The sequence below is a fragment of the Neospora caninum genome, chromosome Ia, assembly GCF_000208865.1.
Source record: "Neospora caninum Liverpool complete genome, chromosome Ia".
In the NCBI taxonomy this organism is placed as follows: Eukaryota; Apicomplexa; class Conoidasida; order Eucoccidiorida; family Sarcocystidae; genus Neospora; species Neospora caninum.
Genome location: NC_018385.1, coordinates 1,916,242 through 1,931,375, shown reverse-complemented (window position 1 = coordinate 1,931,375; position 15,134 = coordinate 1,916,242). Strand labels below are relative to the sequence as shown.

Genomic DNA, 15,134 nt, shown 5'->3' with positions numbered 1-15,134 from the left:
CTTTCTTTCTCTCCTCAACTTCTTCCTTCTCGTCTTTCTTCCATGTCCTTTCTCCTCTTTTCTCGTTGATGGCCTCGTTCTCGCTCCTCGCCATGGGAGGTGAACAAAGGGCACAGCAAAAGAGAGTCTGAGGCACCCAGAAAGTGCCAGAGAGAAGGAACAGAAGAGCCGGAAAACCAGAGGGACTGGACGTCGAATTCTGGACGAACCGAGGTCGAGAAGCGCCCTGTCCCCAGCTCCAGAAAGGGCGACCGGGGCTTTGGGGGTCCGTTGTGTCTCGAGTTCCAAGGCTTCTTCCACGACATAAAAGAGAAACTTTTCTTCCCCACTTTTCCTCGACATGCGCCACCATGGGAACGCAGCTGTCAGTTCTCAAGGGAGCGCGCGGCGATGCCAGCGAGCGGGCGTGGTATTCCAACTTCGAAGCCGCGGAGGCTTCGCTGCTCCACAGAAAGGAAAAGAAAGACGAAAAAACAAAAGGCCCTTCGGCGTTCCAGGTACGCCTGAGAGCCTCTGCTGGCGCGTGGTTTTCGTGCCGATCGTTGGTCGGAAGTCGCACGCACGTAACCGAGAATTCTCGTATTTGCTGTCTTCACATGCATGAAGAAAGCTCCCCATTCCACTCGAGAGGATAAACGCTTCTTCGACGTCGATACACAAAGCGAGACAAAGACCCATCGGGCGCCAGAGGGTTGCAGGCAAAGGTTCCAAATGCAGCTGTACACGTATGTATTTATGCTTCCATATACATATATATACGTATATATATATATATATATATATATGAGTGCGTGTGTGTTTGTGTGTGTAAGGATTCACGTAATTTTGCAAACACAGTCAACCAGTAGCCCTCCCAGAACAAACATAGACACATCTATTTATAAATATGCAAATATGTAGTATATACTCAGATATTCGTTGTAGATACAAATTCGCCCATCTCTCTCTGTGTATCCGTTCGGTATGTGCACTGTTTCTGTGGGTTTTCTCGTGGTAGGTGTGCAGTCGCTTAGTGCGCGGCTCGATTTACAGCGCCTACGACGTTTCCTGCCGAGTTCTGGGCCAAGGCACCGGCGGCCCTCTTTACGCGGCGCGCAGCAAGTTGACGGGGCGCCAATGCTGCGTGAAGTTTTTCCGGAAAACGGCGAGCGGTCTGGGAGCGCCTTCTCGAACGGCGGTTTTGAAAATCCGAAATGAACTCAAAGTCCGCGTGAGAGTCGACCACCCAAACATCGCCAGGTCTGGTCCCGGGAAAGGTCCACAGAGAGAAGAAACAAAAGCGATACACAAAGTGATTCAGACATGTGAAAAAAACGCGGAACCTACTTGCATCCACTTTCACGCTGCATATATATATGTATATATATGTATATATATATATATATATATATGTAATATGCATGCATGCGTGTACATGGAATGGGCGTATCTCTGTCTCCAAAGAGAGATACTGATGAGTAGATATATCGATATGGACATACCTATAGGTACAGTGATAGAAAAGCAGCTATATATATACAAATAGATACAGATAGATAGGTAGAAAGATATAGATGGGTTGCCAGCTAATTAGAGATATAGGTTGGCAAATAGTAAGGGATATAAATAGAGAGAAGCGTATATGAGATCTAGACATCTCTCCTGCTTGGGAGTGCAAGCGAAGGCAGCACATGTTTGAGAGGCGGCGCTGGGTTGGTTTGTTCTTCGCTTCTGAGTGTTCTTTAAACTGCGTTTCGATGGAGAGTTGACGAGTCCTGAGGCGTTGTCAGTTCACGTTCTTCTCAGGCTGATCGAGATCTACGAAGACGAGAAACAGCTTGCCATTGTTCTCGAGTACTGCAGCGGTACGGGCCCTCGACAGTCTCGGAAAACGTGAAAGAGGGACTGTCTCCTTCCTGGCGGTGAAAAGCCGTCGCGGGAACCACGTCCAAAGCGAGGAGACGGAGGAGGCTCTCAGAACCACAGCTGCCGATGAACGTTGTTGAACGATTGAATTCCCTGCATGCATTTATTGCGTATGTGCGTATCTGCATCATGTATATATAAATATAAAAAACAATATACACATACACATATGTATGCATCTCGGTGTCTGTGCACGTACATGGTTTTTCCAGCACCTGTCATGACCGACGGAGGCGCGACGTGCGCCGTTCCTTTACATTTGGTATCTCTCTGTTGGAAGTGCCTTTGTGTTGTTCTGTTGTCTCCCTTCCCGTCTTTATGCTTTTCCTCGGTTTGTTCTCGCGCGTGTGTTGTGCGCACAGGCGGCGACTTGTTCTCGCACTTGTGCGCCAGAGGCAGGTTTCCCGAGCAGACCGCCCGCGCGCTTGTTCACCAGGTGAAGGAATCTCTTGGGTTTTTCCCTCAAAGGTGTTCGAGCCGTCTTCAGCAGCCGCCCGCTGCACACGCCGCCACATCCGCCCGCTGCACACGCCGCCACATCCGCCGGATAAAGATTGCATGCGTCGTTCTCAGGCGGCACGTTTGTCCCTCTGTCTCCTCGTTTCCCGTTCCTCGCTCGTCCTCTTTCTCGCTCGGCGCGGCGGCTCTTTGCGGGTCTCGATTGGCTCTCTCTATCGAAGTCGGCGTTCCTCGCGACTTCTTTGCGGGCACGCAGCGTCTGAATGTTTCTCGTGAAACCTCCCTTGTCAGAGTCGAGAGAGTGTCTCGGTCCGCTTTCTTGGTTTGTCTCTGTCTCTTACTCACGTCGACTGGGGCTATGGTGCCTTTTCTCGCCACTTTTCTTCGCAAGTGCGCTGTCCCTGTGCCCCATCCTCCAGATGCTCACAGTCCTCTACTATCTGCATTCCCACGACGTCGTCCACCGAGACCTGAGACTGGAGAAGTGGGTCGTAGCCCCGGAAGCCGGCGGAGACAGCGAAGACGGCGGCGCTTCCTTCCTGGCCGGCCCTGTGAAGCTCGTCGATCTCGGCAGCGCCACAGTCTGGCGCAACAAGTCGCGAAAACTGGATGTGGCATGCGGTGCGCTGCCGTACGCGTCTCCAGGTAAACGGCGACGGCTGTCTCCCGCTCCCGCCCAGAGGCGAGGGTTCGCGGACGGAAACGGTTCGGACACGCGCCTATGGAAGTTCACGACCGCCTCGGGATATGTCCTTTGCTTCGCGAGCTCGCGAGCAGTCATTTCGCTTTGCGGCCAGGCCCCGTGTGTCTAGTCATCGACTGATTCTGCCGTGCTCGCTGTTCGCCTTTCGGGGTTTTCGTTCGATTCTCAGACATGCTGGTGGGTAGATACACCCAGGCGTGCGACCTCTGGTCTCTCGGCGTCATCAGTAAGCGTTTTGTGGGACACTTCGACCGTTGCCGGGCGGGGAAGGGGGAACTTGCTTCAGCTCCCTTTCGAGAACCAAGGGGGAAAAGATGGAGGGACTTCAAGGCGCCGTAGAAGGCGTTCCCGTTCCCTGCTTTCCCTCAAAAGGCCGGCGGCGGCGGGTCCGGGTTATCTCGCCAGACTAAGAGTGTTGTGTTCACGAGGCAAGGCAAAAGTCTTCAAAACGGGCGGATTTCTCGTGGAGACAGCAAGGAACGGAGACACCTCGGGAGGGAAGACGGGTTTGGCAAAAGAGGGATGGGAAACTGCGGCAACGCAGAGCAGAACACGCGGAGCAGAACGCCTCGAGAGCAGAGGGAAGGAGACATGACGCAGAGAGAGAAAAGGAAAGAGGAGAGAGATTTTTTCTGGACATTCGACGTGGTGTTTCCGCTCGATGGTGCGCCAGCCTACATGCTTCTCTCAGGACATCCTCCTTTTCACGGACGCCAGCAAACGCTTGTCTCGCAAATTTTATCGGCAGCCTACACCACGCACACTCTAGGGTGAGCAGACGGTTTAGAAACACAGAGCAAAGTGAAGCGGCGCCAAACAAGAAGGGACCTCGCCTCCGAATAAAGGCTCGCAAAAATGCTAAGCCTCGAAAGCGAGAGAAAGCAAGGCACTCTGAGTTTGCATGCGCGACGCTACGAACTGCAGACAAAGCGCGTTTTCCTCTGTGCGAGGCCAGACACAGAAGCTGTGCGTGGCCTACAGTCACACATACGTGTGGTTATAACACTTAAAAGGGGAGCGAGGTCGTACACGCTCTATTGTGCGGTGTCTCAACTGCTTAATTCCTCTTCTTCCGCGTTCCTGGAGGCGACATCGCCTGCTTGTTTCTCATCCTGTCTCTTCCTCTCTGCGCTCTGCGTCGACTGCTGCCGATCCCTCGCTTTCCTGGCCTTCTGGTCTCCTGCCATTGTCTGTTTCTGTTTTGCCTCCTGTCCCCGTCCCCTTTTTGCAGATGGGAAGGCGTGTCCGACGAGGCCCGGGACTTCGTGGAGCGTCTCATGGACGTCGATCCTGTGTAAGGATGGCCGAGAAGCAGATGCCTCGACTCGCGTGCAGAAGAGCCGCAAAGAGAAACGGCCGTGTTCAGCGTTCTCGTGGAGAGCGCAACTCAGACTGAGCAGCCACGGACGCCGCACCAACGCATCTTCCGACAGAGGGAGCGATAGGGGGGAAAGGAGGAATGCGTGCGCCAAGGGTGGCTAGAGAGCTGCGGAAGACATGCAAACCGACACAGACACCTACATAGCAACAAAGAGACGCATTGCCCCAGGCCAGTGAAGTGGATAGACTTGTAGGTCGAAACCAAATTGCTCTCTCTCTCTATATATATATATATATGTAGGGGGGAGGACAAAAGAATAGTGGTGGTTTAAACGATAGACAGGAGAAAGCTTGCTTCCCCATTTCGAGGTTGAAGATGAACGGTTTCACGTACGTCTCTCTTCTCTCCTACGAGTTTGGCTGTCGGTTTTCCGACAGGCCGCTTTCGGTTTGTTGGCTGCATCTTTCTCCGCTTTTCCCGAAAAGGGAACCGCCAAGCTTCGGATATGTGTGTGTGCTTCCTGTTCAGCCGGCGCATGACGGTGGACGAGGCTCTTACGCACGTACGTTCCTCTCCGTTGCCATTTTCGCGTTGTCGTTGTGCGCTCGGCCTTTTCTCCAGGAATATACGTTTCGTTGCCGTTTCCTGTTCGCACATTTCGCTACAGCGTAGTCCTTCCTGCTCTGTACGTATTTTTGAGCCTGCTGGTCCTTCCTGCCTCCGACGCTCGGCTGCCTGGCATTCGTGCCTGCCTGTGACTGACGGTTCCGCTTTTCGCTCTCCGCTTTCGCCTAAAGTGCTTGCCTCTTCCTTCTTCTGGCTAACGTCCTCCTAGGCTCTTTCCATGCCTCCCACGTCTCCTTTCGTTTGCCCCTCCTCCTCTGTCCTCCCGTAGCCTTCTTTTAGGGTACCTTTTCCCCTCGCCCCTCTTGCTGTTACCTGGTTGTTTCTGTGTGGGCCCTCTTGTGGACTGGCGCATGCATGCGGGGCAGCGTCGCGCCTCGTGTGTCGGTCCAGCGGTCCGTTCCACAGGCGCACAGCGGGGTTCTGTCCGCAGATGCGTGCCTCGGCTTGCATGCGTCGATAGAGAGACAACGCGACTGCATCTTCGCAGTTGCCTCTGGGAACGCAATCCCTAAGCCCTAGCACGAACGTGTGTGTGTGTGTGTGTTTGCTCCCGTTTCAGGTGTGGATGGCTTCCATTGAGCCGATACGAGACTTCCCTCTCTCCCTCGATTTCCTTGTCGCGTGAGGCTCTTTCTCTCGCCAGCCCCTCTCTCCACGCGTGGTCTTCTCTGTCCTCTCCGCTCGCTCCCAGCGTTTTTTCCTCGTGCCCAGAGTCGGCGAAACGCATGCATGCAAGGCAGCGCACCCAGCGAAGGGAGATACGAGGGTTCCCCGGCACGTTCGTATCCTTCTACTCTGCGTATATCTCCGGTCCTTTCTGGCCTCTCGAAAAGGCTATCTTTTCGGCCCTCGCGCTCAGTTCTGTTCTCGTCCAGAAAGTCTTGTAGAAGAACCCCGCATGCAGAGCGCAGGCTCGCATGTGGTGTCTCGTCGATCCCTCCTACGCGGTGTGGGCAGTCTGCTGGGAGCTCTGCCTCTCTCTTGCTCCCCCGGGCTTCCTTCTCGCTGGGCGTCGTGTCGCACCAGGATTTTCGCAAGTCGTTCTTCCCCGCTTGCCTTTTCTGTCGCGCCTGCTGACGCATTTTCTCTGCAGCGTGAAGAAATTTGCGAGATGCAGCAAACTGCGACGGGCGATCCTGACGATGATGGCCTACTCGGTCACAACTGAGGCAGCCGGAGGTGGGCACGCAGAGGGGTGGAGCGCGCGCCACGGCCGCCACAGAAAAAGGGAGACCGCACCTGCAGGGAGAGAGAGACGAACAGACACAACTGTGGACAAGCACACAGACAGTTCTTCCTAGAGACCTAAAAAAAGATATATATATATATATGTATATTTATATATATTCATATATATACATATATATATGTATTTTCAGAGCGCGAAGCAAGGTACACAGCAGACGTGTTTCTGTATATATATCTGCCTATGCGCACATTCGCGTAGAGGGATGCACGCATAGGTAGAGGTGACTCAGGCTCCGCCGTGGGGCTCGAGAGAGCCGAGGCCCGCTGGAAGGAGAGGAAAGGCATTTTCGGTTGTGAGGACTGCGATGCAGAACTCTTGCCGAGGTGGATAGTTCGACTTGAGCATCTTTCCGTTCTTAGAAACAAGCCTAGACTCGGGATCTCTTTAGTCCTGCTCTAGATACGCCTGCGTTGTACCTTCTCCGTTAGTTCGGGCGACTGCATAGGAGTTGGTCACTGCGGCGAGGCGTTTTCTCGCCGTCGTTCAGTTGCTGTTTTCCGCCCTCCCTCCTCTCAGCCAACTTGGTCTTTTTCCTTCTGCCGCTCCGTGTCCCTCGGCGCGGTGTGTCGCCTGTGTTTCTCGCGGCTGCGTCAACCGGAGGCTCTCGTGATCGCACAAAAAACTTGGATCCGGTAGACAAAGACATTCAAGATTCCCCGGCAGAAGTCCTTGATCGATGGTTCTACATCCCGAGGCTGTCTTCGTGTACGTGCGTGCCTCAACTGAGTCTGCCTGCGCTCGCGTCGTCTCCACTTGTCTCCGTCCTTGCTCCATCACTGGCCAGGCGCGTTTCTGGCGCGGCTGTTCCCGCTTCGCTGTTGGTGTCGGCAGACCTCGAGAAGCTTTTTTTCGCGTTTTGCAAGCCGCCGAAAGCCACTCTCGGCCTCGACGAATTCCTTTCCGCCATGAAAACGCACTTTCCGTTCCTCGACATCGGCCAGGTACGTTTTTGAGCTCCACGGCCGACGCGGTCGGAACGGCGCACGAGAGCGCAAGCAGACCGAGCTGGCGCCCCAGCTCGGTCGGCAGGCTTCTCTGTGTTACTTTCGCATCCAAAAGGCCGGCCTGCCGACCATGAGTGTTAAAAAGGTTGAGGCCGCACTCAACACGCCCAAAACCCACCCCTCTTCTTCGCCCACTTCGCCGCCTCCCGTCTCTCTCCCCGAGCTCTATCAGGACGGCGGCTGATTTGTGCTCTTGCTCGCGCGTGTGTGTGGACATCCAGAGGGGCCTTTTCGTACTGTTTCCGACTCTCCGCCTCGCAGTGCGTCCCACAGGTCGCCCTCTCTCCTTTCACCTCTCTGGACTTCCACCTCTCTGGACCCCTGTTTTCGTCGGCGTGTCGGCCTGTCCCTTCGCGCCTCTCGCGAGGTGTCAACAGCGGCCTTTCTCTTTTGGCCAGCTCGAGTTTCTCCGAGACTCGAGCTGGTGGCCGTCCGTCGAGCGCCAGAAAGGCAGAGACCTTCAACACTCTTCGCCTCTTCTCGGTGTTGACAGGCGCCTAACCGCCCACACACGGGATGTGGTCCAGGCCTTTTCGGGCGTATCTGTGTGTCCGACGAAGTGCATGTCTCGGCGTGCAGGCGCCGCCTCGCCTCCACAGCTGTTTCCAGGGACATCTCTGTGTCTCGTCCCTCAGTGTTTCACGCCTGGCCGCGACCCTGTCTGTTCTCTCTCGCGCAGATGGTGCGGATTTTCCAGGCGATGGACTCTTCTTGTGAAAAGGAAATCTCGTACAACGGTGAGAGCGCCTGCGGGGGCGCTTCACTCTCGCCTTTCTCTCTCTGCCTGCACCCGTTTCTGTCCCAGCTGTTCGCTGTAATGGGCTCCGCGGCGCATCGCCCCGACTCTCTGTTTTTCCACGACCCTCTTCACCTTTTTCGCACGCCGTCTCGCGCTGTCGCTCTCGGGACTCTCGGTGCCGCCTTCTGCCTTCTTCTCTCGCCCAGGTTTTTGCGGATTTTCGTTTCCTCTGTTCGCTTCTTGGCTTTAACGTCACTCGCAAGTCGGTGCGCGCCTGCCTGCAGTGTCCTCGGAGTCGTTCGTTTCTCCCATCCGACCTGGAGAGAACCCGGAGAGAGTCGCGAGTTGCCAGAATTCCTAGCGCTTGCGGCTCCGCGTTTGCCTGCAGACTTCTTGGCGGCGATGTTGAAGCCTCAACTGGAGAAGGAAGATCTCCTCCTCGTCCACACTTTCCACAAGTGGGACGCCGACCGCTCCGGTACGTTCGGGTGCGCGCGTTCTAGCTGCGTCCACTGCCTTTTTTTCCAACTCCGCACGGATCTGAGAGTTTTTGCAGCGAGCGACAAGCCGATCCGAAGGTCTGTCGACGGGACGGCAACCAGATGTTCGCAGCCAGAACGCATCGGAATTCCTGCTTTGATGTATCTATCTATATATATATATATGTATATATATGTATATTTAGAGGAAACAGCGTGCGCTTTACGTTCCATTTGTCCTTCTCTCTGCTCCTACCGAGATACATATATAGAGAGATGTATATATAGTATATATATGTATATATAAATATGTTGATGCGTATGTGCGTGTATGTATGCATTGTAGATGCTCGGGGTGGCGAATGTGGTGTTTGGAGGCTTCGGCGTGGTAGTGTGTTTTTTCCTAGGCGTCATCTCGCTGGACGACTTGCGCGTTCTTCTCGGAGATCGATACGGAAACGACATTCTCGAGGATATGATGCACGATTTCGACATAAATGGAAACGGCCACATTGGTTAGTGGGTTGTCGCCTTTTGCTCCTTTTCCACTTCTGCAGGCTCTGGCTAGCATGTCACCCATGTTGCCTGTTTTCGCCTCGTCACGTGCATCTTCCCTTCTCTCTCACTGCTCCTCAATTTTGTCGCGCTGTTCTTTTCGGAGCAGTTGGAAGGAAAGGGTACAGGCCCTCTGAGAAGATTGCCGCCCCCAGGGACAGGGCGGAGAACATTGTCTCGTCTTTTGCCGTCGAGCAGGGGTCTCGTCACCAGAAACCTAGGACATCTCGGTTGGCTCCTGTCCACCCGTTTCTTGGATGCCGGAGGCGCGTTTTGATTCGGAAAAAGCGGCTCTCTCGCACTTTTTTTGCTATGCTCACTCTGACGCACAGATCTTGATGAGTTCGTCGAGGCCGTCCGCGACGATGAGGACGAGTTCGAGTCCTACAGCCGAGATGGCTATGCGGAATTCCTAGCTTCGCCAGCTGCTGCGCGCCGGTAAGGGTTTTTCATTCGCTGAGATTGAGTCTCGTTCTCTTTTTTTCAAAGGATTACCCTTGTTCTCCGTGTGTTGTCCATTCGGTGCCCTCGCTCCCTTTGCGCTGCTCCTTCGTTCGTTTTACCTCCCGGGTGTCTCTATCTCAGCGCTTCAGTCTTTCAGGACATCTACCATTGTCTTCGCTTTGTCCACATCTCGCGGCGCGTTTTGTCCATCTGCCCGCGCCACTCTCCCGTGTAGACGGTTTGCTGTTTCCACCTCGGCCGCTGCGAGCGGGGATCTGGGACCGCCAGGTGGTTCCTTCTCTACTGTCCCCCTTCTTTCGCTCTCGCCTCTTGGCTGTTTGCCTGTCCCAATAAACGCCTGTCTGGGGACTGAAAAATGCTCCTGCTGTATTTTTCGTCCGTCCTCGCTGTCGCGTCCTCGTCAACCTGTGCGACACGACCGCGGCTAAACAGGAGACACTGCACAGAAGAGAGTGATCCTTGTTCTTCCCCTTTTCCTGTCTTCCTCTGTTTCCTTCTTTCGTCCGTGCGCTTTGACCTCGACGGGGAAGGCAAAAACAGTCAGAAGGTGTGCGAGTGTGTTGTCTTCTTCGTCACCTTCGTAGACCGCCGTTGTTGTCAGGGCGGACCATTTGAACAGTCAAAGACGGCGCACCCCGCCGTGCGCAGTGGAATGGGGAAAAAGGAGGAACAGACAGAGCTATAAGGGAAAGCGGCTGTTTCTCAGCGGGAACACCTTTCTTGGCAACCGTCTCGAGTGGGATCGACGGCTGCCAAACTCCGGAGTCGAGAGACTCCTGTCTGCCTGTTTCCCTGTCCGCGTTCGAAAGTGTGAACAAGTCGTGCGTGTACATGGCGGCTCAAAGAGGCAGAGAGGAGAACCGCTGGTTCTGGAAAGAGAGGGAAGAAAATATAAAACCTGGTGGGAGACGAGCATGAGTCAGGGCCGTGCGTTCCCGGTGGTTGTCTGCCGTGGGACTCGGAAGGGCACCCGCTGGCGCCGGGGAAAAGTCAGTGGATGGCTGCATCTTTCTCGAATTGCCCGTGTTTCAAGGGGGGAAACCAGAGGCGTGAAGCGCCGTAGGGAGACACACTGCGCCTCCAACAAGATGAGGGACACGTAGGAACCTAACGCTGTCGTTACTGGAGTCCGAAAAGGGCGAGACAGCTTTTTCAGCTTCCAGTCCGTTTTTCGATAGCACGGACCGGGCATCCACCGTCTATGCTGCACTGCGTCTCTTCTCGTTTGTGATTGGGGAAAAACTCACTCGCTTTGTTTTTTTCTGTTTCCCTCTTCGGAGACCTAGGAGACTGTGTCTCCGGCCGTCTCCCGAACGCGAGAACCTGGAGTGTTGGGATCTCCAAAGCTTCTTTTGGCTGCAGAGGGTGTCTTTCGGTAGTTTTGCTGTGTCGGAAATCTGTCTCAGTCTGCATCAGACGGGACGATAACGGCGGCTGCTTGCTCGCTTCGTCTCTTTCGCGCAGAAAACGAAGCCAACACAGCGTGACAGTTGCTTGCTTCTGTGCTGTGGTGCCTTTGTCGAGAAACATGCAACGAGGAAAGAGATGTAATGGTAGTTGTGTTTTTTTCTCTGGGCGGAGGACCAGGAAAGCCCCTACACAGATGTTTCCGTTTTAGTTTTCCCCTCCATTTTCCCTCCAGAAGGGTAAGGCGTGTCTTGCTTCCTCCCAGAAACACTTTAGGAGACGAGTCCCGTGTCGTTTGTTTGGTGAACAGGAGAAAAGGATTGTGGTTTCGCCGCGGTTTGCGGCCAGAATAGACTGGTTGCATTGCAGCTTTGTGCGGAGTGAAAACGACGCGTTTGGTCTCGTGTACGGAAGAGTTCTTCATCAGTCTGAGGACGGAGCGGACGGGGGCATTGGTGTCTCTTCTCCCCCTGAAGGGGCCTTAAAATCACAGACTGAAGAAAACGACAAACATTTCGTTTGTGCCAGTGTTCTGCCTTTGAATGAGGATTGTTCTTGTTTCTCTTGCTCCCTGAACGGCGAGAGAAAAATGGATGGCGCGCCAGGCGCCGCGGCGTTGACAGCCGAGAGCAGCGGCGTGTCTTTACCAGATAGACAGTTGGTCTTGCGTGAAGGAGTGAAAGAGTTAGTTTCGTTATTTCCGTTGGACATCTCTGTGCAGAACAACTGTAAAGGGGCTACTGTATGTGTGGCAGCGAAAACGAGCGCTGTCTGAAAGTGGGTGCCAAGGACTCTCACACTAGGCGAATGGGCTCCCAGGTGTTGCAAAGTCGCTTCATTGTCCCTTTTGAAAGTGGAGCCTGTCAAGAGAGAGAGAAGACTTCTTTTTCTCCTCGCTTCGTATCCTCTGTGGATGCATCACCCAGTGAAACTCTGTTCTTGAGGCCCGCTCCCCTCTATCTGTGCTACTGAAGTTTTCCTCGTGGTTTCCCTCTGTGGCGGATCACTTGAGTTTGTCTCTTTTTCTGCTGCTCCTGTTTTCTTCTGCCGAGCCGTGTCCCCTTTCTCTTCGTTTCTTATCTCGCTGGTTCAGTGTGCCTTTCGACAGTTTCAGCCAAGTCCTTCATTTCTGTTTTCTCCAGCTGTGTCCGTTGTGAATCTGGGTGTTCTTTCCTGCGTGGTTCTCTCTCTGATCTGTCTCGATACTCCGCAGTCTCATCTGCTCATGTACTTTGTTTTCTTCCTCAAGCGGTGGGTGGGTTTCGCGTGTCGTCTCTCTGACGTGCCTCCCAGCATCATCACGATCTCCGCTTTTTGATTCAGTCTTTGTGTTGTTTCGGTACCCTTTTCTGCGAAACCGCTTCCCTCTTCTGACACCCGCTCGACCGTCTAGCCTCTACTCTCCAGCGGTCCCTCCCTTTAGCGAAGTCTCTCCTCCCGCTCGCCGCCTCTCGTGTGTTGTGCTGGCAGGCGCGTTCTGAAGAGCTCCTCTTGCTGTGGGTTCTGTGATGAGTGCTTTCCCGATGTCATCCCTCTTTTTTCTACTCGCACGAGCCTGCAGATATGCGTCACCTTGTGTGGCCCCTAGGATCACAATATTGGTTTTTTCTTCTTCCGTCTGTTTGTCACACTCCTTTCTTCGCCTCGATCTGAATTTCCTTTCCCCGCCTTGTCTTTCTCCTTGTCTCCCGTCGTTTGTTGCATCTCGCCAATGTTCCCTCTCCTCGACGCTCTCTCACTCCATGCGCCCGCACCGCCCCCCGCGACTCGTGTCTTCCCGGCGCTGGGTCGGCGACTCTCTCGTGACACTCGGGTCCGCAACTTCCGCAAACTGCGTCTTCACAGAATAGCTTTGTCCAAGGCACTAAACTGGTAGGTTCTCTTCTACGCGGTCTTGCCACCTTGCTGTGTATCTTCCGCTCGACGAGTGGAGACGGAAGTCCGCGACGGAGCGAAAGCTCTGTTCTAGCTCTTTCGCCGCCGCAGTGGCAGAAGAAACAACTGCGTTAAAGGCGCAAGAAAGGCCGGGGAAATAGATTGTCGCTGCTATGGGGCTGTCAGGCTCGCGTTCAGTCGCGCCGGTAGAGCCGAGCAAGAATGGTTGTTACACCTTTTTCTCGCCGAGGACGTCTGACGCAGGTCACAGGGAGGAGTAAAGACCCGGAGCAGGCAGATGAGCCGAATAGCGGGGAGGCAGTGATTTTGCAACAGTGTTTTTGCTTTTTTTCTTCTCGTCTTTTGGCAGCACGCTCCCTCTATGGTTTCCGCACCTTGAGTCTTTCCGGGTTTCTTCTTGTAACTCTCTACAACAGGTAGATACGCTCTCCCGGAGAGCGTCAAGGAGCGGGGAAACGAGAGACGGAGGGTCACAGGATATTGCCGGGGCCTTTTGATTCGTCAGTCCTCTGCTTCCCTGCGGGACAATTACACGAACGAATGGTTTCCCGCCCTGCGATTGATTTCTTGTGTCCTTGTGTCTCCTCCACTGCCATCGTATCAGAGAAAAGAGCCAGCTCGTCACCTGTGGATCGGCAGTTCTCTTCAGCCAAGCCAGGTCTGTTTTGGATACGCCTTCAGCACAGTATCCAATCTTCTACAGTCGCAAACGGCCCCTAAAGGACTCTCCGATCTTACCTTTGCTTTTGGAGGCAAACGAAAAGTTTCCCCCCCTCCGATGGCTACGGCGACCGCTAGCAGTTTGCCGAAGATCCTGACTCGATCATGCGACCGTGCCTCTCCCACAGGCTGCAGTTCGGAGGGCGAAAAACAGACTTTTCTGTTCTTTCAATGTCAACTGCCTTTTCCCTTGGCAGACAGTGAAGCGCGTCTTCTCGTGAGGAGATTGACGCAGCCTTAGCTGCGTCAATGGAACGCCCTGCGTGCGGGAACATCGTAGCTTGATCGTGCGGGGAAAGCAGAAAACACTTTCTGTTGGTCAGGGATTGGAGAGACCGTGGAAACCGTTATTAAAATGGGATTCCCTGTCAGTGTGCATGATGGTATGGATGAGGAAGATGTTTCCAGCGGGCGCGCTCTGTCTTCTTCTGCGCGGAGTCCAAGCAGCGTGTAGCTTCACACGTCGATTGTCTTCATTCGTCGTATTGCATTTTTGCGTTCGAAGAAAGGAGTCTTTTCTGAGTGCATTAAAAGAGTCGATGAAAGTGAAGGAATTGCTGCGTGTCGACGCGCCTTCACCTCAATTGATGCCAAAGGATCGTGATGGAATGGCCGTATAGGGAAGATATGTGCTTGCTCGCGGCCGTTTCAGGAAAAACCCTTTTTTCTTGCACACTCGTGGAAAACGCTTTGTCTTGCGAGACCACGCGAGATACTTTTCTCTTTTTTGGGGGGAGCTGCCACTGTAAATCCATGTTCTTTCCGTGGTGTCTTTTTATCGAGTCAGAAAAGAAAAGTGAGGCGTTTTGAGTTGCCTCGCTTCTAAAGAAAAGAAATCTTGCAGTGTTCTGAAGCGGGGAAGGGGACACATTGTCCAACACGTGGACGATTCCCTTCATGCAGAAAACACAGAAACACACCATGACAAGCTCAGAAAAAGCACGCGGATGCTTTCTGAAAACATGCCGGTTCGTGCGTCCTCCAAAAAAGTGACACTGCGAAAGTCGGCTATCCCTCGGAACGTCGGGGGCGTTTTTTTTTGAATCGAGAGACGATTTTGCGAAAATGTCTCTTTTAGAAGCTGAGCGTTTCCCTTTCTTTTGTCTCCCATAGGCAGGAGACAATCAGCGGATGAATTGTGTCGGCTGTCCCCCTTCCGTATCTATACGAATCTCTGTACACTTTGTTGTGCCACATCGTGTGGTGTCTTTCCTAGCAGAACGCATTCTTTGCTGGAGCAATAGGACCTGAGAGCTAATCAGTATACCCCTACTAGAGAAATAAATATAAATTGGAATAGCAAATATGTAGTTGTGCTCCTATTTGCGCGGAGTGGACTCCAGCATCATTCTGGATGCCCGGCAAGGAGGGGTGACTGGCCGCGGCGGACGGCTCGTGAAGAAGGCGCACCTTCGCGTTTTCTTTTTCGAGTATCATGTCACTTCATGCACAGGCAGAAAAGATTCAGGCTACGGTGTTTTATCCGACTCGTTTGCAAACAGTAGAAAACTCTGGAGCCCAGAAATGACAGCGGATATACCGACCTGAGTTTCATTCTCACGAGCGTTCGTGCTGCCATCGCAACAAGGAGGCTGAGCACAGAAA

At 53.7% G+C, this 15,134-nt stretch overlaps 1 protein-coding gene across 1 annotated transcript; it reads left to right on the top strand.

Annotated features, from left to right (window-relative positions):
- Positions 1 to 350: 350 nt before the first annotated feature.
- Positions 351 to 10,934, top strand: NCLIV_002090 (putative CAM kinase, CDPK family; the record flags this gene model as incomplete). The annotated part of the gene is made up of 17 exons (XM_003879707.1): positions 351 to 497; positions 998 to 1,239; positions 1,786 to 1,844; positions 2,268 to 2,341; positions 2,784 to 3,009; positions 3,237 to 3,293; positions 3,741 to 3,837; positions 4,299 to 4,361; positions 4,917 to 4,950; positions 5,575 to 5,636; positions 6,109 to 6,194; positions 6,781 to 7,205; positions 7,948 to 8,005; positions 8,396 to 8,485; positions 8,894 to 9,001; positions 9,374 to 9,479; positions 10,913 to 10,934. 17 exons carry the CDS (start codon positions 351 to 353, stop codon positions 10,932 to 10,934), a joined length of 1,956 nt encoding a protein of 651 aa, XP_003879756.1.
- Between the last annotated feature and the right edge of the window lie 4,200 nt (positions 10,935 to 15,134).